General features: G+C 52.8%; 1 protein-coding gene across 8 annotated transcripts in view; it reads right to left on the bottom strand.

Moving 5' to 3' along the window:
* CDK5RAP2 (CDK5 regulatory subunit associated protein 2) overlaps nucleotides 1-24939 on the bottom strand; it is a 178690-nt gene that overhangs the window by 11761 nt on the left and 141990 nt on the right. For 5 of the 8 annotated variants that reach the window (XM_043870667.1, XM_043870665.1, XM_043870670.1 and 2 more), the window contains 10 exons: nucleotides 23826-23874; nucleotides 20833-21005; nucleotides 16734-16853; nucleotides 12319-12435; nucleotides 9701-9890; nucleotides 8655-8776; nucleotides 7335-7583; nucleotides 4855-4932; nucleotides 3552-3817; nucleotides 1086-1217 (listed from right to left, as the gene is read on the bottom strand). In XM_043870667.1, the coding sequence (XP_043726602.1) occupies nucleotides 1086-1217; nucleotides 3552-3817; nucleotides 4855-4932; nucleotides 7335-7583; nucleotides 8655-8776; nucleotides 9701-9890; nucleotides 12319-12435; nucleotides 16734-16853; nucleotides 20833-21005; nucleotides 23826-23874 (1496 nt within the window). Of the gene's footprint in view, nucleotides 1-1085; nucleotides 1218-1909; nucleotides 3445-3551; nucleotides 3818-4854; nucleotides 4933-7334; nucleotides 7584-8654; nucleotides 8777-9700; nucleotides 9891-12318; nucleotides 12436-16733; nucleotides 16854-20832; nucleotides 21006-23825; nucleotides 23875-24939 lie in introns of those variants that run through there. The other 3 variants (XM_043870673.1, XM_043870672.1, XM_043870668.1) reach the window with 2 other exon arrangements.

Here is a 24939-nt window from a genome sequence, read left to right as displayed (position 1 = left end):
TTGCAGGGAGATCCAACCTGTCCATCCTAAAGGAAATCAGTCCTGAATATTCATTGGAAGGACGGATGTTGAAGCTGAAATTCCAATACTTTGGCCACCTGATGTGAAGAACTGACTCATTTGAAAAGACCCTGATGCTCAGAAAGATTAAGGACAGGAGAAGAAAGGGACGACAGAGGATGAGATGGTTGGATGGCATCACCGACTCAATGGATGTGGGTTTGGGTGGACTCCAGGAGTTGGTGATGGACAGGAAGGCCTGGCGTGCTGCAGTCCATGGGGTTGCAAAGAGTTGGTCATGACTGAGCGAATGAACTGAACTGAACTCACCACACAAGCCCCAGGGCCGGCATCTGCTCTGACTCCTGAGCTGTGCCAGGGCAGATGCAAACGAGGACGGGGTGGGAGCAACTGTTCTTAATTCAGTCACGTTCAAGTTACTGTCAAGTCTAGCTTTTAAGGGAAATTTCAGTGGCTTTATGATAAACGATTTTCATTGGCTTAAAAAAAAAAGCCAAAACTAGTTTCTAAGTAGTAAAAATAGATTTACAAAGCCCACTAAAATATGATGCTGAAAGCTATCAAAAGGAATCAAGACAGTCCAGAGAAAAGGCATCAGAAATGAAAGAGATTTTGAACAGAAAGGAATGAGCTAGTCCATGAGGACAACCTGGGACTTAAAAGCTTATCAAATGCAAGTCTGTCCTTGGGATTCAACACTGGAGCTTCCAACCTGGCTCTGCATCCTGAGTATGTGCCTCCCTGCCCAAACCGCAGTTTCCTCGTGTGTAGAATGTGGACAGGGTTCCTCCCAAAAAAACAGACGTGCTCAGCATGGGGCCGGGGTCGCGTCCAGGCTGTAGGCCCCTTGCCCGGCACCAGGGGACGGAGGAAGAATAGGCCTTAGCAGCCAGCGCGGTGTCTGACACGTCACTCAACAAGCACGGAGGCTTCCCTGCGACCCTCTGTGTTCCCCCAGCGGAGGGCACAACTGCTGCGGGCCAGGCCCTGGGCTGGACGCGGAGGCAGCGGGGACCCGCCCCGGCGGCCCCCTGGAGCCTCTGCCTCCGCGTGCCACCACCCACCTGTTCGCAGAGGAGCGTGCCCTGGCCATCGGTGGGCGGCGAGACCTTCCAGAAACGTGCCAGCAACCTCGTGGCCTCGTCCAGGATCAGCCTGGCGGCGCTCACGCCGGTGAGGACGATGCTCGGGGGTGCCTGCGTCAGGGAATGAGAGGCTGTGAGGTGCAGTCTGGAGAAAGACCATGGACAAGCTGGCTCTCACGGGCAGCATGAACCGCCGGACCGCAGGGCCTGTGTTCCACACTCTGAGCCCGAGCCTGGTGCAGACAACATCGATGTTCTGTTACAGCCGGTGAACTGCAGATTATGAGGGACTTCGCTGGTGATATTAGGCCCACCAATAAGCATGATCAGCGGCCACCTGAGTGCGCTATATTTACTTCGGCCAGAAGAGGGTCCGTGGCTGGCCCCCGCCCTGCCCCGCAGACCCGGAGCCTCTCAACGGCCAGCGATGCAGCCTGACCGTTTCTGCCCCCTGCATCCCCGGTTCCCCGGCTCCGCCTGCCGCACCCTCTTGGGCAGGCAGGAGCAAGTCAAACCGGGGACTTTCTCCAGGGCACAATAAAGCAAAGAACATGAACCGTGGAAGGCAAAGTATGAAACAGATTTTTTTAAAAAAAGAAATGAAGAGTATTGTCTCCACAAGTAATAAAATAAAAACAAAACAATATGACAAACCCTGTTAAGCTATAAAATTGGCAAAAAATAATTTATAAATAAAAATACTCAATGAAGACAGAGGTGCAGAGGCACTCTCACTCGTAAATGGAGATACTGATACAAATTCTTGGAAAGTAACACAGCAGTGGTTTCCAACAAAAGCTACGAAGGGTCCACACAGCCTTTGAGCACGTGATTTTACTTTAGAAGTTCGTCCCTAATGAACGGTTCTAAGATATCACCAGAGATCCAGTTAGGATGCTCGTGACAGCTTCAATGTCCAGCAAACAGGTGAAAGAGTAAATAAACGGCGCTATATCCACGCTAGCCTACTTCTCAGCTATTAAAAGTCAAGTCTTTAGAAAAATACTGAATGAGATTGAAAAATGTTAATATAATGTTAACTGAAAGTCAAATACAAAACTCATATGTAATGAGTCAGTTTTATTAAACTTTATGAATGAGATACAAGTATACATATGAAAATTTTAAGCATTGAGCACTATGTGGTATTTTTATAGATGTTTTTATGTTTCTCTATAATTTCTAGTTTCTGTAAAACAAAGATCATAATCAGAAAAGAACAATACTCTTACTTATATTTACGAATCCATTCAATGAGTATTTATCATGCACCTATTCCATGCCAGGCCCTGGGCGACACAGTGGATACGATCCCTACCTTTTACTCTTCTGACGCTTATTATTAATGGAATAAAAAAGGCAAAACTGGCTTTTTGTAAAAAAAACAAAAAGGCAAAACAGCTGTTACGAAGTATGGGGCTCAAGTGTCCTCAATGAGAACCCAAAAAGAAGGAGGGTCAGAAAATGTGACCCTCAGAAGCGCGAAGGTTGAGTCCAGTCCAGGGGAGGAAGGAAATCTGACCCCAAGTCTTGGAAGAAGTGAATGAGAAGCTTTATGCCAAGCACACATGGGTCCTTGACTTTAAAATGAGGATTCTGGCAGGATGCCACAGGAAGAAGGGGTAGGTGGTCTTCCCAGCCAGAGGGCACGGGGGCCAGGGCTGGAGGAAAAGCAACCGTGCCCGGCTGGGCCAGCCCTGGGGAGCAGAGGGAGACGGCGGGGAGAGACAGTGGGGAGAGATGGCGGGCGGGCGCAGCCCGGGGAGCGGGGAGACGGTGGGCGCGCGGGCAGGCACAGGCCCCACATATGAGAGTCTACAGAGCCCAGGGAGCGGGGACACGGGCAGCGGGAGGCGTCACACGGCTGCGGGTGCAGGACACCAGAGCGCCCTGGAGGACACAGCGGGGTTCCAGTCCTGGCGGCGCCGAGTTCCTCCCGCTCGGCGTCTGCACCGTGGGCACGCTGCCACCCACCGTGAAGGCTGCTCTGGGGTGAAAGAAAACACGGCACTCACCGGCCACGTGCTGGGCTGGCAGCCGCCACCCGTCGGAGGGGGCGCAGGGCAGCTCGTGTCGGCAAGCACACCCCAAGGGACTGTGCGATCCTTGCACGCCACGTGAGGATCAGGACCTTGGCCACGCTGAGCGCGGAGGCCGGGAGGGGGACGGACCAGTGACCGGGGGGAAGAACGGATGGACACGCCACAGGACTGAAGGACAGACCGAGGCCGCCGTGCGGCAGGGTGACCGCAGTAGCACAGGGACACGCCTCAGCAGGCGTCCCCCCGAACAACGAACAACCTGCAGACCGGACCCGCCCTGCGAGTCTCGGGGCTGCCTTTCCTGGCCCCTCTTCCCAGGCGAGGCCCCACGGCCCCCCTGCCTCCTGCCTCCGCCTCCTGCTCCCCGTGCATCTCTCTCCCTCCGCGCCATCACTAAGGTTACCTTGGTTACCAGCTCCTGACTCATGGGGACGGGAGCCTCTCGGATCTGAAGGTCCATCTCAGCGAGGAGCGTCTGGCCCCGGGCAATCTGCTCACACAGGGCATCGTAGTCCTCAGCCGGGCCCAGCGCGTGGCGGCCGCTCTTGCTGGCCCACGGGCGGTGGCTGGGGACCAGGGAGGACACGTAGGAGGTGCTGACGACGGAGGTGCCGCTGTCGCAGGAGAGGGTGTCCACGTCATCTCCGGAGAGCGGAGGCATCTCAGAAGCTGCAGAACGAGAGGGGAGACGTGAGATCTCCCGGGAGCAGCACCTGCCTTCGATGAGCTGTGTGTAAGGACGCGAAGCCAGCTGGGAGGCGAGAGCCCGCAGGTCCAAATGCCACCTGACACCACCCAGAGGGGAGAGAGGCTGGGATCCAGGATGCCAGTCTGTGCGCCACCTATTGAGTAAGCCCCTGGCTTAGTCACCTCATTTCAACCCAGCCAGCACTCATCAGAGTCCTGCAATGCAGAAGAGCCCGGCCTACACAGAGAAACCAAGGCCGGGCCTGCGCTTCAGTGGTCTGAGGCCTGATCGGACCACAGACGCCACGCGGAAGGGGTAAGAGCCCGACATCAGAGCCGGAGCTCAGAGGACAGGACGATCAAGCCTGTGCAGGAAGGGGGACCAGAGACGGCTTCCTGGAAGAAGCAACAACTGCGCTGGGGTGAAAGGGTAGTGAGAAAGATGCTACACGGAGGAAAAAGCCTGCCGCTTTCCACCTCTGCATCAACAGAAGCACAGATGGGCGATTCTGACAGGGGCCATCAGGAGAGACACTTCCCAGAGCCATTTGCATTCAGGAGGAGTCTTGAAGCAGCAGGATTTTCACTAGCAGAGAAGCGGGCAAGGTTGCTCTGGCAAAGGCAGGAGCCACGCTGCACAGTCCCCGTGAGAGGAAAGCGCAGGCCCCTCTGCAGGATGGGGACCCATCTGTGTGGCTCCAGGTGGGCAAAGAGGTGTGGCTGGGCAGGCCCGCCTGGGCTGGACGCTGCAGGCCCTCGAAAGTCATGCTTAAGGTAGTCGCTCTAATCCAGGGCAACAGGGATCCCCAGCCAACGATGTCCCTAAGGTTGGTAACACCTAGGAACACAGGAGCCAGCTTGGAGGAAGAGATCGCCAGCTGGAGATGCTGAGAACATGAAACCCTAAATCCTGCCAAATACTCTTCTGAGTTGGAACCAGGGACCCCCTTGCCCTCAACTGAGCAAGTCCCACCGAGAAACCCAATGGTGCCATGGTTACCCAGACTTTAGCTCTGTACCTGATCTTGGGGGCATTGCTGGGGTGGGACCAAACAGATCACATGAATTGTCAGTTGCCACGGGACACTTGTCACCATCTGCACAAGGCAAAATAAGGGAAATAAACCATCAAAAGTTTTAGTTTCATTCTCATCAGCATGTGATAGAGAGAACTGCATGAAAATACAGTCAAGTTCTGGACACACACACGAGCGTTCTTTCAAATCCTCACTGGGCCTCTCTCCCGCCAGGCCTTGCGGGACAGAGTGAGCAGGCCTCCCTGGAAGGCCCCTCTTTGTCCAGACAAGTAAGCAGACCACTCCCCCGAGGGGTCAGGGCTCAGGAACGGAGGCACGGGGGCTGTGGGAGCCCAGGTCGGGGGGGGGAGACCCGAGGAGGCAGAAATGCCGGCAGACGGGGGCCGGTCGAGACACCACAGGGAGCGTGAAGCGGGGGGCTTCAGGAGGAATGGCTGGCGGCCCGAGCCTAGAGGCGGCCGCGGTTACCCACACAGGAGGGAAGGGTTCCCCGAAGGAGGACCTGGGAGGTGAAGCACGGGAACAGGGAAGCGGGGAGAACCGGTCAGATGCAGGACAAGACGCCGAGCCGCACTCTATGGGGCACCTCTGAGCTCCCAGGAGCTCAGGGACAGCGTGGCGCTCCAGTTCAGATTTCCTGGGAGAGGCGGCCAAGAGACTGAGACGGGAACGGATCTGCCTAGCATGGCCTGGAGCGGCGGGGACAGAGCGAGCACTGTGTCCATGCCTCGCGGGGTCCGGCTCAGCTCACTCCCACCCAGGCATCTCCTGAGAGTGCGCTTTGCTATCGGGGGCCAAGGAGCCCCGGAGGTCTGCTCTGGGGAGCTGGCCCAAGAGGGATCACTTCCTACAAAAACAGCAGTCTTCAGAGCAGAACTTTCAGACAGCTGCTCTTCACCACCATCCTGGAAAGTCTTTTGCAAAGGAGGAAATGCTGCTGCCTACAGTGAAATTCTCATCTCCAACAGAGGAGGCAGGAGAACGTCCCCACGGAGGCAGCGCTGTGAATTCTGAGCTAACTCTGAGCAAAGTCCTAGAAGGGCCGGGAGCAGACCTCTACTTAAGGGCCTCTCTGGCCAGGCCCACTGCTGAGGTATCACCCATGCAGAAGGCGGCAGCAGGGGCCCCTCCCAGCCCTGCCAGGCTCCCCTTGCGGGGTCTTACCCTAAGAACACTGCTCAACAGAACAATCATGTTAACGCTGATGCTCACTTAAGCGCTGAATCAGAGACCGCTCTAATCGTCACCACTGCAGTGGCTTGGTGACCGACAATCATCTGAAAACAACTAATTAGGAAGCCCCTGTAAAGGAAGGGGTACCACTGACGATGTAATATTGGGCAAAAACAAAGAAAGGCACAAAAACCAATCTGAACCCTATGAATTCACGCCTGTACCTGATTACCCAACGAAGCAACACCAACCACCAAGTACAAAAAATCAATATTCTGTAACGAGGAAGGACCTCTTCCTTTTTACTTTTCCACATTGTCACAGCACCTTTTTGGTTCAAATTTTAAAATCCTTCCCAAGGAGAAACCCATGAGTCAATCACTACAAGTTCCAAGGCTCGGTGACTGGGTGCTCTTTGAGAGATTGTAACTTTCTAAATTAAAGGCGACAGGTTTAAGTCCCAACCTAAGTGAAGGACAAGTAAAGTGTTAAGTATAAACTCCTTACTCCCCCGCCCCCGACACACACACCCTCCCTGCGGGTGTAAGGACGGTGACCCCCAGACGCCTGAAGCCCTCCCAGGCGTTGCTTCAGGAACAGACTGGACTTGGAGCTGGGAATGATTTCTAGCTCCAGCTCTGCCACCGACTTGGGGCGGTAACTCTGGAAAAGCCTCTTGCCCTCTGAGTTTTAGTTCCTTCATAAAAAGAGCAAAGAGGCTGGCCTGGCTGACTGCTTTGAGCCTGAGCGTTTGCCGGTGTTTTCTGGACCTATGCGGGAGGGGGACAGCGGGGGTCCGGGAGCCCAGTTTATCCTCTCTCTGCCCTCTCTACAGCCTCTGCAAGGCCAGACAAAAAACCTGCAAGCAAATGCCAAACAGAACTAGCGTTCAAAACTGCCAGGAAGCTCTTCAGACCCTGAGACACCGACAGCTGGAGGAAGAGGTGCAGAACCTCTTTTAAAGGTGGCAAAAGGGACTAAACTGGATTTCCAGCAGCAGGTGACGTGGACAGGACTAAGGGGAGGGGAGGGAGCAAGACTGGAGGCAACAAGGGTGGCTGGAAGCCATGGCTTGGCTGCCCTGAGAATCCACAGGCCCCAGGCAGAGATGATGGCATTTTGCCAAAGGTGACAGCTAATTCGTGGTCAGGCCCCAGGTTCCGGGGGTCTGGCGAGTCTGCTGTCGGTGGGCAGACACCTCTGTGGGGCGAGGGTGGGATTCAGAAGCTCGCGTGTCCCGCACAGACGCACAGGGCTGTCTCAGACAGTGGGGAGAGGCAGGGCAGTACCGGGCTCGTCCAGCGGCAGGGGCCGCTCAGGGGCGGACAGGGTCTGCAGGGCCGAAGCGGGAGTGGCCTCCCGGGCCTCCTCCCCGTCCTGCACCAGCCGCTCCTCCACCCAGCTCTGCAGCGCCACGCTGGTCCTGATGCCTTTCTCCAGCAATGCCTGCAGGGCCTGGACCTCGGCCAGGAGGCGGTGCAGGTGGCCCAGGAGGTCCTGGCCCGTCCAGCCTTCTCTCGACGCCTCCACACGGGCCTCTGTGAACAGGAGCAAAAGGAAACCTCGACACCATCCACTGCCAAAGGGTCAGCCGTGAGCTGACGCTGCTGGCCACCCGCCGCCACCCCCACCCTCCTCCCCCACCACCCTCCTCCCCTGCCCAAGGACTAGGAACGGTTGAAAATAACAACTCGACTTTAAAAACAAAAATATCGGCAGACTTAATTGCTGCTATTCCACAGGCTAAGTAAGAGCTGGAAATTAATCTTCGCTTCTGGCCATTAAGGCCTAGCAAATTGCACACCAAACCCCGAAATTATGTCTAGTAGTAATAAAATCTATTTGGGCTGGAATTATAGAATGAAAGGGGCTGATTTTCAGAGCCACAGTGTATTAAAAAGGGACAACAGCAGGAATAAGAAGAGCAACTTGAGGAGAAAATGAAAGCTGAGAGGTGACCCTTTTTTAGATAAAACTTTCAATAGGGAGAAACCATCTGGAAAATTAGTTGAAAAGAAAAAAACAATAACAACAGAAACCCCCACCCACCTCAATATTGATTCTAAAACATTAGCGTTTACAGTCAAGTCACTCTGACCCAGCATCTCTCTAGGACAGAGCGCGGACCAGCAAGCATCTCCAGAGCAATGCTCAGCACACAGTAGGTGCTCCATGATTATCTGCTGAATGAATGGACCAAAAAAAAAAAAAATACACTAGCAGGAAAATTGTTATTTCTGGAGCATCTACTATGTGCCAGGTACTGTGCTAGGATACTTAATAAATGATCGCATCTAATTTTCACGACTTCATAGAACCGAGATTAGCAGACGTGTGTTTCAGCAGAAGGAACAGGCCCAAAGCGGCGAGCTGACTGTAGAAGGCGCACCCCGGGGACACAAAGCTGTGAGAAGCCAGACCTCAGCCAGTTGGGCCCCTGAGCCTCAGTCCTTCCCGGTTTCCTACTGCCGCTTCAGAAGGAGGGTAGGCCAGAGCGCCTGCCTCAGAGTCGACCTGCTCCAGCAGGGAGGCAGGACTGGGGTTTCAGGACAGCGGGCCAGCCTGCTGCTGGTGGAGAGGAGATCGCTCCCAGCCAGGGGGCCCAGTACCTCGCGGGCTCCACTGCTCTCGGTCCAGCGTCTCACACACCTTCAGCTCCGCCCGCAGGGCCCGCAGGAGCCTGTCGCTCTGCAAGAGCAGCTGCTGCCTCAGCGTCGTCTCCTCCTGCAGCCTGGAAAAGCCCCGCCGGCACGGGGAGGAGAGGCTAGTCTCAGGCGGGGGGCAGGCAGTCCCGCTGTGACCCGGGGAGCGTGGCCGAGACTGTTGGCGTGCTGGGGAGCATCCCGAGGGCCCCTCCGGGCCCAGCCCTTGACATCTGAGATCTTGGGTCGTCCTCACAGACACCCCAAGAGGGACATGCTACGAATGCCCAACTCAGGAATATGAGGAAGTGAAACGCAAAATGGTTATGTCTCACCCATGGGTGCGCAGCTCAGGGGAGAAGCAAGGCTGTGATGACACAGACCACGAGCTTACGGGTCACTGCACCGCGCTGGGGAGGCAGGGCGGCCTCAGGAACTAAAGGTCGGGGGGAATCAGGAGAGCTGACGGGGCTGCTGAGACACACGGGCCGAAACGGAGGCCACGGGGACCGAGGGGCCTGCAGAGGCGCAGTCAGCATGACCGGCTCAGAGCCCGAGCCAGACACACGTCAACCCTGCACGCAGAACTGCCCGTGGCTTCCCGGTCACTCAGCAGGAAAGCCTAGGTCCTCCCCGGCCCCAGGGCCCTCCTCCATCCCAGCCCCTCCTCCAGCAGGGCCCCCTGCTCTGCCCTGCACAGGCCAAGGACACCCCGCCCGGGCCCTCATTCTTTCCAAAGAGAAGGGCCAGAGGCTCCGCGGGGCGGACGCACTCACTGCCTCCAGGCGGCTGCTCAAACAGCATCTTTCAGGGAGGCCAGCCGTGACGCTCTCAGGATGAAATGGAGCCATCTGGCCCCCAGGCCCCATCCCCTGACTCTGAGGACTTTCCTCCTCTTACTCCATTCCCACTGGACACGCGTGCTGCGTGCTCACTGCGTCCGGCCCCGGGGAAGAGGACCCTGACCCCTACCTGCTCAGCGCCCTGCGGCCAAAGAGGACCCTGACCCCTACCTGCTCAGCGCCCTGCGGCCATGGCAGACCTCCTGAAGCAGCCGCTGGTTCTGACTCTCCTTCTCGTCCACCTCCCTCTGCAGCCTCTCCTTCTCCGCCCTCACAGAGGCCAGCTCCCACTGCAGGTGCTCCAGGCTCGCGGCCTTCCTGGAGAGGGCCTCGCGAAGCTTCTCGTTCTCCTTCTGTTTATCTGCATGCAGAGGAAAGCGCCGCTGAGAGGAGACACCATTTGTTTTTCCAACCTTATTACGCAAATACAGCACTTCAGCCGGAGCGCGCCAAGAATACAAAGGAGAGAAGGAGATTTCATCTGGCATTTGTGATTGTGGCATTCCAATTATCTCATGCGTTTTGGGCAGATAAATCTGTCAACATCAAGGCTGCAGATTAAACGTCACTGGGATGAGATGGGCCCGTTTAATTTTCTATAAAATGATGGGCTGTGCCAACCTAGTTACTGTGGCTTCACAGAGCAAAACCTGGGGAGACATTAGAGACAGAGGCAAGGAATGGGGCTCAGAACCCTGGCGACGGGTGCTGGGCAAGTCTGAGAGGCCGGCCAGGAGGCCAGCGGGCTGTGCAGACGGCCCCTCGACCACCACCGCCAGGCCAGGAGGCCAGCGCTCCCAAGGGGCGAGCAGCGCTGGGGCTCGGGGGTACACGGCCCAGCACGAGGCCTGGAGACAGAGGGGCATGCTCAAGTGCGGCTCTTCTGCTTACTGACCCCCACCAGCTCCAGCCAGCCTCTTCACTTCTCTGCGCCTCCGTTTCCTCATGTGCGTGGCCAGGAGCAGTGACTGAGCTGCTACATGTAAAGACGTCGCTGAGGGCCTCAAAGCACACTGCAGGCTGCCAGCGCTCCGGTGGCTGCTAGCTGTGCCCGCGCTGCTGACGGCTGACGTCGCCGCAGGGCTCACTGTGTTACCTTAAGATCTCCCCGTGTATCATCCTGCTTACTCTTCAGAGCAAACCTCCATGGAGGCACTTGGCTTACTCTCTGTTTTCCGGACAGGATGTTAAGGATCAGAGAGACTGAGGCTTTGCCGAGGTCACACAGCCAGTAACTGGCAGAGACAGGATTCAGATCCAGCTTTTCTGATTCCACTCTTAACCAGGACTCGATCATCTCTGAGCATGCTTTCTCCTCTCCCCGCAGGCTGCAACCACACTGAGCTTCCGACAGCTCGGAACCAGTCCAGACTCCACCCCCATCTCTAACCCCTGGGCCTCTGTCCACCCTTTTCTTTCTATTTAAAACGCCCTGGCTCTTCAAAACCTTAGCTGTTGTTTAAGTTGTTAGGTCTTGTCTGACTCTTTGCAACCCCATGGACTGCAGCCTGCAAGGCTCCTCTGTCCCTGTGATTTCCCGAGCAAGAATTACTGGAGTGGGTTGCCATTTCCTTCTCCAGGGAAGCTTCCCGACCCAGGGATTGAACCAGCGTCTCCTGCACTGGCAAACGGATTCTTTATCACTGAGCCACCCAGGAAGCCCTCTAAACCTCAGGCACCTCTACTAATCCCTACTAACATCCCAGACTCAGCACTTGAAGGCCAGCTCCTCCTGGGTCAGGATGCCTTCTCCAGGGTCCCGTGCTCCTTGGTCCTCACCTTGGTCCGCCACGGTCACCTGGCTCTCTCTCGCATCAGACCATGAGGAGCCCTGAGGGAAGGGATCAGGCCCTGCTCGATTCTATATCAGAATCTATACAGGCTGCAACACAGAAGAGGAGCCAGGAGGTGTTTGCCGAATGAATGAATGATCTGCAGAAGCCCCAGTTTCATCTCTTAAGCCAAAATCGTCAGTATCTCTAGTGAAAATGGGATAAGCTGGCCTGAGTTCTGGTTCCACCACCTCCAGCTCTGTGACCGCAAGCCAGTCAGTTCCCCAGGCCTCAGTTTCTTAACTGTAAGGCAGGACTAATAATAATGTCATTCTGGAAGCATTTTATGTAGTGACAGAAAATATAAATAAAACCTTTTTGAGGGCTAAGCTCCACACAGAAGGAATTAAAAGAAGAGAAACTCTGTCCTTTAAAAAAAAAAACACTGTCCTCTTCCCTGGTGGCTCAGTAAAAAATCCACTTGCAATGCAGGAGACCTGGGTTTGATCCCTGGGTGCAGAAGATCCCCGGAGAAGGAAATGGCAACCCACTCCAGTATTCTTGCCTGGGAAATCCCAGGGACAGGAGCCTGGCGGGCTAACTGTCCATGGGATCACAAGAGTTGGACACGACTTAGTGACTAAATCACCACAAAAGAAATCCTGGAGAAGCTTTGCTGATCGTAGAAAGTCTCTGAAATTTCCAGCCCTTCTCTCTTCCGCTGGGAACTAAGAGGAGAGGCAGCTGCACAGAGGGGAGGGTGACGTGGAGAAGCGTTTACTCGGCCCCAGAGGCAACGCGCTGCGGGCTTCTCCTGCGCTTAGCTGTCAACAGCCCGATGAAGAACTCCCATTTTACAGCTAACGATACTGAGGTTCAGAGAGGCCGAGCAAGCGGCCCGAAGTCACAGAGCCACAGGATTTGGACGCAGGTTGCTCCAACTCCAGCGTCTGCATTCTTCCCATGCCACAGGGGGCTGTGGGACCCCAGGCTGCAGACGGCGCCTCTAATTTTTACCTCTGGATCCTTTAGAGAGCATCGTATTGAGGGCCTGGTTCTGCTTCCTCAGGAAATGTACTTCTGATGTCAGAGAATTATGGATCTCTGGACCATAAGCCAAAACATTTGAAGAACCTATAAAACCACACAGAAGTCACAATTTATGGATGGTCTTCAGGCCTGAGTGCATGGAACTTTCTAGAAAACAGTTTTAAATAATGAGAAAACACAACATATCATGAAAATTATTCCTGTGAACTACGTAAGCTATTACCAGAGCCCACAGGGAAAGGAGGGTGAGCTTGAAAGAGGAGACGAGGGGACTCCAGGCATCTTACCTGCCCTCGGGGAGCAGAAAGGAGGAGCCGGGCAGGGGGCGGGTGGGTAGGAGCGATCTCTCTCCTGAGGGCCAAGCCCCCCGGGGACCTCGCCACAGAGGGCCTCACCTTTCCCCGCCCGCCCTCCGTCCCGTTTCCTACCTGTGTAGACGGTCTCACAACTACCCCAGCCCAAGCTGAAACCCTGGGAGCTGGCCCAAAAGCGTCTTCTTCCACTCCGCAGTCAGCCAAAGTGATGGCTGACTCTTTGTCCAAAATGCCACACACACTGGCCCACTCTTTTCTGCCCCTGTGGTTCAGCCATATTTTTGCCCTATTTGCCTCAGCCAACAAGATGATCGTCCTAAACACATTCAGTTTGTGGTTTCTTTTTTATTTTTTTCTGCTCAAAACTATTTGACGGCACCACTGCAAAAGACAATCACACAACCAAATGCAAGGTCCAAACGTCAAATCTCTATTATTAGCTCGAATCTCACAGCCCACCCCACTCCCTCTCACACTAGACCCTCAGCCCAACTGAGGCTCCTTGTGCTCCCAACACACCACGTGGGCACACACACCCCCAGCTTTACGGGACGAGGTATTTATTCCCTTTGTTGAGAAAGCCTGCCACCTTGCTCGACTGTCGAAATCACACTCATCCTTCAGTTCATAGCTCAAGCTCATTGCCCCATCGCGCAGACTGAAAACACCAGGCTCTAAAGCCTCACAGACTGGGTCTGAGGTCACTCGCACACTCTGACCGGCTCCCTCACCCCTAAACACCTGCCCGGGCTCCAGTCTGTCTCCTGAAATCCTGGCCCTTCCTCTGGGCGGACAGCACCCCCTGAGCTGAACCTTCCTCGTCTGCACCGTGTGTAACGTTCCCGTCCGTGGCCACCCCCCTGCAGAGCCCCGCTGCGGGCAACATGCTTTCTGCATGTGGCAGACAGACGCCGCCCCGAGCCGTCCTTACTGATGGAGTCGACCACACCGCAGAGCCCGAGGGCCAGACACCTGCTCTCCCAGCCTCCGGGGCGGCTAGAGCGCGGGCATGTGCCTCTTCCGGTCGATGAGACTTGACAGGAGGCCTGCTGGGAACTTCGGGGAAAGATTTTCCACCCCTCCTGCTCGTTCCCTCCTCTGGACTCCGTCCTGACAGAAGGGGAGGCGGCAGCCTCCACAGGTACTAACCCCACGCCCTGCTCCCAATCCATCAGCCGTAGGACCCGCTTACAACTGCCTGCCCCTGGACTGCCTGCCATATAAGAAAACAAAAGTCCCCATTGTTTATACCAGTTTCTTACTCATATTCTGTTATTTGCAGCTGAAAACATCCTGATACACAATTGATTACCCGTGCGGTAACCCACTCCAGTATTCCTGCCTGGGAAACCCCATGGACAGAGGAGCCTGGAGGGCTACAGTCCACGGGGCCACACAAGAGTCTGACACAGCTTAGCGAATAAGCAGCAACAACACTGCACTCAACCCCCTGGAAGGAAGGCACGGCACGGTGCCCCCCAGAAGCCAGAGTCCATCCTTCTCTCCTCCACAGTGCTACCTTCTTCTCATGTGAATGATTCACCGATTACAGTATCCTCTTTCTTAACTGACATCCATCTCTCCCTACCGTCTTCCTCCACGCTCCCCTATAAGCTCTGGTGTCCTTTTAGAAACACTTGGGTTTGAACCTTGGTTCTGGCTTCTTAATAGCTGCACGATCTCAGGCAAGTCATAGAACTTCCCTGCCCCTCTAGGAACTCAGTAAAAATGATCGATGCTAATATTACTTGCTATTACGATATTAACACATGACTGATGACAGGCTGGAGCCAAAAGAGGACCAAAGAACGATCTGGATGAGCAGGTAAGCTTCTCCAGAAGTCTTCCATGACCACTGCTAAGGCGGTCACTTTTCAAAGAGATGATGGAGCCAAGGAACAGTTTCTGACAAAGCCTGAGCTAGCGGGGTCCACTTCTGACGCTAAGAGGCCCATCTTTCCTCTGAACATCATCACTGGAAGCTTGTGTAACTGGCGACAAGCCGGAAGACTGAACACCTAAGATGACAGGTTTTAGCAATATTCCACCTCAACATGACAGGGAGCTGTGCCGTTCTCAAACCTGCTCCCAGGACGAACGTCTCACAGCAGGGGAGGCCGAACCACTGTTATTTCTTTGTCTTTTCAGGGGCTGTGACAACGTGGTGAGAAGAGCGTCTCTTTCCGCCAGCGTAAACACTTTATGAATGTCTTTCTGTAAACCTTCCCATCAGAGCGAAGTACTCTCCAGGGCAATTGCCCGCTCCACTGTAGCTGGTGGCCATTTGAGGCCCCCAAATAATTCTATAATTGGATTTGCCTGGGAAAATGTAAAACAGGCTGAATCTAATTCAGGCATTACCATGAGTGACTATGGTGGGCCCAGGCGTGTATTTCTTTCCTGTGTTCAATGTGACTAATAACTCAGATTAATCAATTTCCCTGGGAGTGAGATGGGGAGGAGGGGAGGATGCAGGACTGGGGAGAGGGGTGGTCGGGAGAGGGAGGGGCGGGGCAGGGCGGGGAACCAGTCTCTGCCTCGCACACTACCACACACACAGCCCTCTGAAAAGATGTCCTTCCAGCTGATGGTTATGATGGACTAGAGAGCAGACTTGGGGACCAGAGATGAGACTGCTGCCACCAACTCCATCTCTCCAGAACTCACGTATCTCATCACTATTAATGGCAATGACATGAGGGGTCCTCACCCACTGCAGAGCTTTGTATCGTCAAACCCATCATGTTATACAGAATAAAACAGTAAAATAAAACCAATGATAATGAAGAAAACCACCATCTATTGAGTGAGGTGCTGAGCAAGGCCCTATTTATAACGTCTCATTTAATCTCACAATGACCCCATTTTATAAGATAATGAAGATGGGGAAGGAGGGGAGAAGTGCCCAAAGTCACAAAGCTAATAAGACAGAAGAGGCGGGCCCCAGCCCAGGCCAGGCCAGCTCGCAGACCAAGCCAGGCTTTGCCTGGTGCCCAAAGCTGCTCTCAAGACATTCTTCCCAGGGTGAGAACACTCCCTTTGGAGCAAAAAAGGAAAGATCCCAAAACAGAGTATTCAGTGATAAGGGGAACACAACAGTGATATAAAGTATTCTGCTTTTCCGGTAGGTGACGGAGAGAATGAGAACACACTTTATATTTGCATTAACACTATAAGAATAGAGAAGAAAACTAACAAAGGTGGGAGGAGGGAAGGGAGAACAGGATTAATGCTATAGGATGGAGATACTAATTTCTGAACCACGTGAATGTCTTACCTATGGGAGAAATATGCATTTTTAAAGTTTTTCATGGAAGAATATTCCACACAGGGCTAATTGTGGTTATGGAGGAACGCCCTCATGATTGGCACGTGGGAGTTATCAGATTGCTAAAGTGCTCATACTTTTAGATTCTGTTATTGACAAAAGACAAAATTCCGCTGTGTTATTTTAACATATCTATCTTATCTCACTGCTGGGGGCGGGGGGCGGGGGGCGGTGGGGAGTTCCCCCAATGGCTCGGCGGGAAAGAATCTGCCTGTCAATGCAGGAGACAAGGGTTCAATCTCTGGGTCAGGAAGATCTCCTGGAACAGGAAATGGCAACTCACTCCAATATTCTTGCCTGGGAAATCCCATGGACAGAAGAGCCTGGTGGGCTACAGTCCATGGGGGTCACAAGGGAGACACGACTGACTAAACAACAACAAAATCTGCCTCAGTACAGCTTCGAGGGTCAAATGAGGAGCCACTCACGACTCAGGACACTGGAAGACAGCAGACCCCCCAGTGACCGAGAACAAACGTGTATCAGGTGCGGCCCTCCACTGGTGTTAGGCCCTTGATTCTCATCACCACCAGAATAAACTGGGAACGCCTGCCCCCACTTAACAGACAAATCACTGCTACCCGAGAGTCAGCATGCTAAGCAAGCAGCAAAGTCAGGATCTGAACTGAGATCTCTCTGGCCGCAAGTTCGAGGCCCTTCCCGATACACAGCACACTTACCCAGGCAAACACGTCACAAAGGAAGCCCTCCCGCCCTTTGGGAACGTCCGTCCACCTTACCTTGGTCACCTTCAGCCCCTTGTCGTTCCAGCTGTTTCCGTAGCTTCTCGTTTGTTTTAATAGATTCCTCTAAACGTTTTCTCAAGCTTCGAATTTCTTGTATATGTTCCATTAGTAAGTCTACAGGAAGGAGGGCATTTTTAGTTTAAAGTCTGAAGCCCCCAACAAGCTGAATAATTTATGGGCTATGCAGTGATCCTGAAATGTGAAGAAGCACTGGCCGTGTTGAGAGAGTCCTCCGCGGGCACGGGGGTGCTGAGCTATTGCCCACAGCCCACAGCCTGCCTGTGATGATTCTCTGCAGCGCTCCATGAGCAAGATACTCTACATCACATGGAGAAATTACACTTCATACAATTTTAATGCTAACACTAATACAGCCTTTTATTCTTCTAAATATCAAATATTAATTTAAAATCTTCCTTTCAGTGAAACTAAAGGATTGCTTTCAAGTTTGCCTGGATTGCCAGAGAGTTGATTAAGCCGCTTTCATAACAAATTCAGATATTTTTGAGACTAATTCTTTGAAAAGACTATGTTAACCATTTATCACTTATTAATTTAAGACTTAAAAACAAGGCAAAACAATAACCCCAACACTAGTGAGAATGCTTAAGAAGAGCTCTCTCAAGAAGTATATCCTGTTAGTGTGGGTGTAAATGTATATGACTCTGGGGACCATTTTATTAATAATCATTAGAGAGGTTCTTCACAATATCTTTTACCAAATAATTCTTTTTTCACCAATCTATTTAAAGAGATCACCAGAGATGCTGACAATCATTTACCAGAATGTATAGAAATGTTCATCTTAGCACTTTTTATAATAGTCAGAATTGAAAATAACTCAAATTATTAAATTAACTGCATTATATCCCTTATGATACAGTACTACACAGCCATTAAAATTATGTTATGAAGACCATAAAATATGACGGGAAAATATAGATACAAAATGGGTTATTCGGCATAATCACAACTCTGTTTAAAAACTTGCAGACAGGAAAGATATATATATATATATATATATGCAAAAGAAGGAAATACATCTAGATATTAACAGAGGTTGCCTTTAGGTGGTAGATCTTAGGCTTCTCAAAACTTTTATATTATATCTTAACATAATATTTTAAAATATATAAAAACTTAAATTTTCTGAATTTTCTGAAACGAGGCTGCCTTATTTTCTCAGCCTCTGCCATGTCTCACTTTAAGAAGGAATGAAAGAAGCAAAGTTCCAGTCCAAAGGTAGGTCTCTAGAATTAGTGTTTACAGGATAATCACATTAAGTATCCACTGGCAAAACTAACGCCTTTAATTCATCAATTAAGGTATACTCAGTATGTCTTGGTAATGTTTGCTTTAAAACATTACACTAATGTTACGACCCAGTTTTAATTCCTCCAAAATGACTTTCATTTACAAGTAGCACAATGTTACAGATCTTTTCCTAATTAAATAGTAATTTTGCCATGAATTTGAATGTTTATGAGATGACTTAATTCCCAGATCCTCAGCTATCTCCTATTAATGCCAGAAGTGTGGCAAGTCATTTGGCGGACTGAGGACCCCCCTGCAGCACCCTGGGGTGTCACGGCCCCACACCTCCACTCCTGCCTTGCTGCCCCCAAAATCTCTCGGCAGCCAGTCAGGTCCGAGTGAGTCAGGAACTTATCTTCCTTGCTGGTTTATCCACGCCACACTCTGCCAGCTTCTGGGGCAAAAACGCTCAGCAGCGATCGGTGGGACACATCGTCTGAGTCTGGCTGGAAGCTGCAATCATCACTTGGGCTTAAGGACACACTCCCAGTCGAATTGGACACCACTTGTTAATTATGCAGCCTTAACTGGGCAGAGGGAAACACTATACTCGTCTTAACAACACGGGAGAAAATTATCTGTCCCTCTTACAATAATACCCTTCTGACAAATGCTGACACTTTAAAACCCATCCTGCAAGAAGCAAGCACCAAAAACAACAGTATACACATCTTCTGCCAAGTAGTTCCAATTTATAGAATCTAGGTCAAGAAAGTGTCCTGAAATAAGGGGAAAGCTCATGTTCAAAGACATTCCCCGCAGCACTTTTCACAATTGTGAAATTTTAGAAAATGACTTAAATGTTCAGCAACAGAGGAACAAAAGGAAAACTGCAGTTCAGCCATTCAACGGACGACAGCAAAGCCGCTGAAAACGATGTTATGTAACGTGTGGGAACCCTTACGATACAATGCCAAGTGAAAAAAGCACAAGTACTAAATTATCTCTCTGCTCGATTAGGAACATGACAAAAAGAAAAACGGATGCAGAGGCAGAAGAGAAACAGACCCCAAAAACCTAACAGTGGGTGAGTTAGCGGCTCCAGAGAGCACTGTTCACATTCAGGAAAGTGCCTGATAACCCACTCGAGAAGCCCACGGTCACGGGTCCTCAGGAGGAATAAGGGGTAAAGAGATACCCAAGTGGCTCTACACAAGTAAACCCAGGCTGGAGTGGCGGGTGGGGTGGCAAGTGAAAACAAGAGGGGCAGGCTGGGAGAGAAAGAGGAAGTGCCTGGTTCCACCTTAGTGGGAGGACATTAAAGGACAGCGATCACAGATATCCCACTGGCAAGGATCAGGCTTGCTGCCCTGTAAACTCCGCCCTCTCTCGTCCCCACAAGATTCTGCGGGAGGGACCTCGGGCAGGAGGAGGAGGGCACTAGGGACAGGGAAACAGTTTACATCTGACCTAAGTGGAAAGGCAGACAGCGGGGCCAGAAATCACAGAAACACCAAGAGCAGAGACACAAACTGCAGAGGGAGACAGCCAGAAATCCAAAGGAGACACACCCAGGTGACTGGTCACCGGAGGGGCCCGGCTGACACCTGCATTGTTCGGAACCTGTGTACCTCACGCTCCAGGTCTGTTTTCAAGCTGCGCTCCTCCAGGCCCTGAGTCTCCTGTTGGAGTCTCAGAGACAACCAGTGGGGATAAAGGCTCTACTCCTCTGGAAAATGTACCTTTTATATATTTCATATATCTCTTATATAATCAGTTTCATCTTGGGGGGGGATTTCTGTTGCCAAAAAAAAGTTTTAAAATTTTGAAACCCTTGTTCTACATGATCAGGTGTCAACAGAGAGCTTTTAGCAGGGAAGCGTCTGATTTGTTCTCTGGGTCCATCCCGGGCACCTTACAAAGAAGCCGCTGGAAACATGAGAGACGAGAGGACGTCCGCTGAGGTCCGGAGTCTAGAGCGAGGACCAGGAGACGTGGGCGCCTGTCTCCAAGCCACGCCCTTGTCTTAGAGGTAAACACAGTTATCCTGGGACATACCCACACTCACTCACCTATGCATTTTCTACAGCTGCCTTCTGCTGCAAGGGCACAAGTGAATCGCTGCAGCAAAGAACACGTGCTCCGCAAAGCCCGCAACACAGCCTGTCAGCCTTTCACTAGGGAAGGCCTATCTGCTCTGCTCTGCACCATCCCTGGAACTTACAGTGAACAGTAAGCCCTACCCAAGGCCCAGCAGGAGGTGTCAGGACTGGTGTAAGGGGAGCTCGGGGTGGGCGACCTCAGAAGGACAATTCTGCCAGCTGAGCCCACAGCTCCAGGGTCAGAGGCAGGACAAAGGGCTGACCCAAAAGGTCAAAGGTCACACTAAAGAGAAACACAGCAGATTTATCAAATTCAAAAATCTCCAAACAGGGGGTGAGATACTTTAGGGCACCCATACAATTCAAACCAAGGGTCTTAAAGCGACATCGCCTTAGGAAGAGCTTGAAAGAAACAACAGGAAATTGACCAGACTGGGAAGTGATCCGGGACCCCAGCGCTTTCCAGACTGCCACTGCCAGATAAGTGAGGAAATGGCAAGTCATCATCAAAAAATAAAGACGACTTTTCCCTAATCGCCAGCACCTTCAACAATCGTAGGTTTCTCCATTGATAAACGATGTCTGAACGACCGGCTTGGGCCCCCCCGGGACGTCCTCTCATCCAGTAACCACTCAGATGTCGATACACTCTCCTCACTACAAAGGCAGGAGGGTGAACTATCATGCAAACCAGGGAGTCTCGGCTAGGTTTACGACGGTGGGAAAGCGCGGCTCACCTTGAGAAAAGTTGTTGGCCAGGCCCGATGCCTTCTCGGCCTCGCTGTCTTGCTTCTGGTCTTGTGAGGAGCAGGACTTCTCAGACAGGCCACAGTCGGACAGCGCGCGACAGGCCGACGGTGAGGGAGACTCGAGGAGAACGTGCTGGTATGTGACGCTGTCTTCCTCAGTCCTTGACCATCAGGATTGGAAGAGAAATCGGGTTCCACACTAGACCCCACACCAGGATAAGAACACTGGCCCTTTATCATTTACCTCTATCTGCAACGTTGGTCTGGAGCCTTTCTGCACCCCCAGAGCATTTTTTAGCAAAAGACAAACCAAAAGGGGCTCAGTGGGCTCAACTTGGCGTCAGTGAAGGAAGGGGACCCACCGTCTGGCCGGCAGGGGGGGCCCTGGGAGAGGCCACTCTGTCCCAGGTGCTTCACACTCTGTCCTCGCTGGGAGGACCATCTGCAGGCAGAGCCGGGAGGCGGTCGGACATCAGAACCTCGCCTGCCCATACATGGCAGGGAAACCATCTGAACCCTCGTCTGACTGGTTCCAAGCCCCCAGGAGAATGTGGGGGGGGTGGGAGGGCAACCCAAACCCACAGGTGGACTGTGGGTTCACAAATTTCAGAACCCTCGTGGTCCCCAAGCTGGTTCCAATATCACCATTCAGGCAATCACCTAGTCATTGAGCTGTATTTCCCAAGGGCCACCTCCGCCAGGAGGAAAAACACCCTGAACTTCGTGAGGAGCCCCTGTGAATCCCCATTACAGATAAGCGCCTTAATTTAAGCTCTTTTTTCTCCCACTTTTTCTTATGACTTCGTGTCTCATTATTCACGAGCTCAGACAGGAGCAAAGGACATTCATTAACAGGTAAACACCAGATGCAACTTCCCTCAGACAGCGTGATGGATGCTCGGGCTCGCTGCCGCCTGGCAATGGGAGGAAGGGGCCGAGGGCACCCGTTTAATTAGCTCAGGAGTGACCCACGGGAGTGCGAAGCCTGCAGCTGGAGATGGAGAACAGAAGGGACAGAAGCTAGCCTGTCAGAGAGGAGAAGGGTGGCTGAGGAGGGCTAAGGAGGCTCCCTGCCTTCTTCCAGCCCATTCTCCGCTCAACCACGGCTGGTCTTCAGATCGGCAAGTCTGCTCCTGTCAAGTCCCAGCCTGCCCTCCTTTGGAGACGCCCCTCTTCCTGTAGAACAGGATCTGGGCTCTCAATCAGGACGTGAGGCCCAGGCCAAGGCGCGCCCACCCCGGCCTCCCCAGCTCCGTGCTCTGCCCACCAGCCACGTGGCTCCAAGGGGCCACATCTCCTACACCTCGAGGGTGGGCACGCTCCCAAAAGCCCCACCCCAAGCCTCATCCTTCAGATCTCAGCTAAGACACCTCCCGCGGGGAGGTCCTTACTGCCCCCTCCACAGCGTGCCGATGGGACGAGACCCATTATTATCAGGGCGGAAGTGGAAGGTCGGGCTGGGAGGCCTCCTTGAGGACACTGCAATGGGAGAGGAGCACTTCTTCTCAACTCACAGCAGCCTGATTAAAACGTGCTCCAGTGAGCTGTGCCGCTTCCCTGCCTGCTCTCTCTAATGACGCTGGTGGCCTTCACAATGCCAATAAAATCTAAAACTCCACATCCCAGACCAGTCTCTATGTCTTTATTTTGCCCCCAGGGATCCAAAGGGTCGCAGCTCCCAAGAGGAGAGAAACATCAATAGCGCTAACAACGTGAGAACCTTGAACAAGTCAACAGAGGAAGGCACGGCCTTGAGTTTCCAGTTGGCCACAGAGGCAAGCTAAGGGTGTAAACAACCCGTTCACACCACGAACATTTTAAAAAATTCCAATCACGTGCCAGAAAGCTGGGGCTGGAACAGGTGTACAGAGATTTAAGACAGTCTTTGCCCTCAAAAGGCAACAGGGAATAACAAGAAGCATCTAGGTGTGGGAGTAACAACAGATTGAAGTTCCAACCCAGTGCTGCCTCTTCTTGCTACTTCTGCTGCTAAATCACTTCAGTCATGTCTGACTCTGTGCGACCCCATAGACGGCAGCCCACCAGGCTCCCCCGTCCCTGGGATTCTCCAGGCAAGAACACTGGAGTGGGTTACCATTTCCTTCTCCAATGCATGAAAGTGAAAACTGAAAGTGAAGTCGCTAAGTCGTGTCTGACTCTTCACGACCCCATGGACTGTAGCCTACCAGGCTCCTCCGTCCATGGGCTTTTCCAGGCAAGAGTACTGGAGTGGGGTGCCATTGCCTTCTCCAGCCTCTTCTTGACATGCATGCAACTCTGACCCCTCGGGCACCTCATCCTAAACTGGGAACAAGAATGCTCTCCCTGTAGGGTCAGAAACAGCGACGTGAATGCCCAGGGCGGCAGCGGGCACACGCTAACACCTAGTTGATGTGGTCTCCTTGCCCCTTTCAGGGAATCCTTGAACAGCACGGGGTAAGCGCTGCAGGGCAACCATGTGCCCAGCGCTCCAGGAAGGATCAGTGACCCTGGGGTGAGGGCGGAGGGGTGAGGGTGTCGGGGAGCACACGGGCCGCTTCCTGCGAGCCGACTCTGAAGAAGGATTTTTAAGTCACAGGAAGAAGAAGAAGGCAGGGTCTACGGCTTGTGCACTTGCATGGTCTGGAGAACAATCAAACGTCAGATTTAAGGCTGAAGCGTGGGGTCCGTGAGGGAAAGGACAGATGGGTCAGGCCCGAGTCTGGAACTCCTGCTCCAGGGACTCAGGAGCCAACAGAAGGAACGCGTCATGCGAGTCAAATCGCCTGCGAGGAATGCCAAGAGCAACCTCACATGGCTGAAGGAAGGCTGCGGGACGCACAGCCCGAACCCCTGGTTTTGTATGGCCAGTTCCGTTTCCCAGGAGTTTCTGCTCTGCTCCCCAGATGCAGGAAACTAACAGAACAGGAGGGAGCCCGGAATACCAAACGCTGGCAGACGAAGCTGACCCCGCGGCTTCTCACCCCATGCTGCACACTCACCTCTCTCTCGTGTCTCTCTGGGTTTTCATTTCCACTTCAGCTGCATTTCCTGGAAGCAGAAACCACATCAAGAAGGAAAACATTAAAAGAAAAGAAAAAGTGCTCCCTAATAATTTCTCACTCATCCATTTGCAGAGGCACTACTCCATTTGTTTAAACACTCCTCTGTAACAGTCCTGGGTATTTAAAGTTGGATTTATCAAGAATACCGCTCAGACTATAGACTCCAGCTCCAGTGCTGGTTCCAGGAGGAAGGTGACAGCGCTGAATCTAAAAAGCAATCACAGAGGCGCGGCTGGGTACAGGCTCTTCTTCCTTCCCTAAAATTCTGATACCAGCAGAAGACAGGCTTGTTACAGGAGACGGCTAACAGAACCTGGAGAAAGCAGCTCACTGCCCTCCAGGTCCGAAATTCCAGAGTCTTCTCACCACAGACTTGCTCCTGGCTTCCCCTCTGCTCTTCCGTCCACGCGTTCTAACACAGACGATAGTTACTGTGACTTAACCTCTCACTTTGGCCTTTATTTTTTTTAGCACACCAATGGTGGTTTTTTTTGACCTTATCTATTTTGGGCTGCACTGGGTCTCGGGTGGTGCGAGCTTTTCTCCAGCTGCGGCGAGCAGGGCGCCACTCCCCAGCTGCAGCACGTGGGATTCTCACTGTGCTGGCTTCTCTCGTCACGGAGCACAGGCTTTGGGGGACGCGGACTTCAGGAGCTGCAGTTCCCGGGCTCTGGGGCACAGGCTCAGCTGCTCCGTGGCATGTGGGATCCTCCCGGGTCCAGGGGTCAAAACCATGTCTCCTACACTGGCAAGTGGATTCTCTGCCACTGAGCCCCCAGGGAAGACCTTCAGTCTGGCCTTTACTGTGAGCACTTCTCTTACCAAGTTTGCTTTAGAAACGTCATGTTCAACGAGAACAGGAATACTCCCTTGCAGGTGGACGTGGACCAGTTTCTGCCAGTTCCCTAGCTGACATCGAGGTCCTCTCCTATTTTTCATTTTATAAAAGAAACATCTTTGTGCATACAGCTCTTTCTGCACTGAAATTATCTCCTCCAGAAAGGCTCTGAGAAGTGGGATTCCCAGGAAAAGGAGGCTGTGCGTGCAGCTG

Source organism: Cervus elaphus, chromosome 16 (assembly GCF_910594005.1).
Source record: "Cervus elaphus chromosome 16, mCerEla1.1, whole genome shotgun sequence".
Taxonomy (NCBI): Eukaryota; Metazoa; Chordata; class Mammalia; order Artiodactyla; family Cervidae; genus Cervus; species Cervus elaphus.
This window is presented reverse-complemented; position numbering and strand designations above follow the sequence as displayed.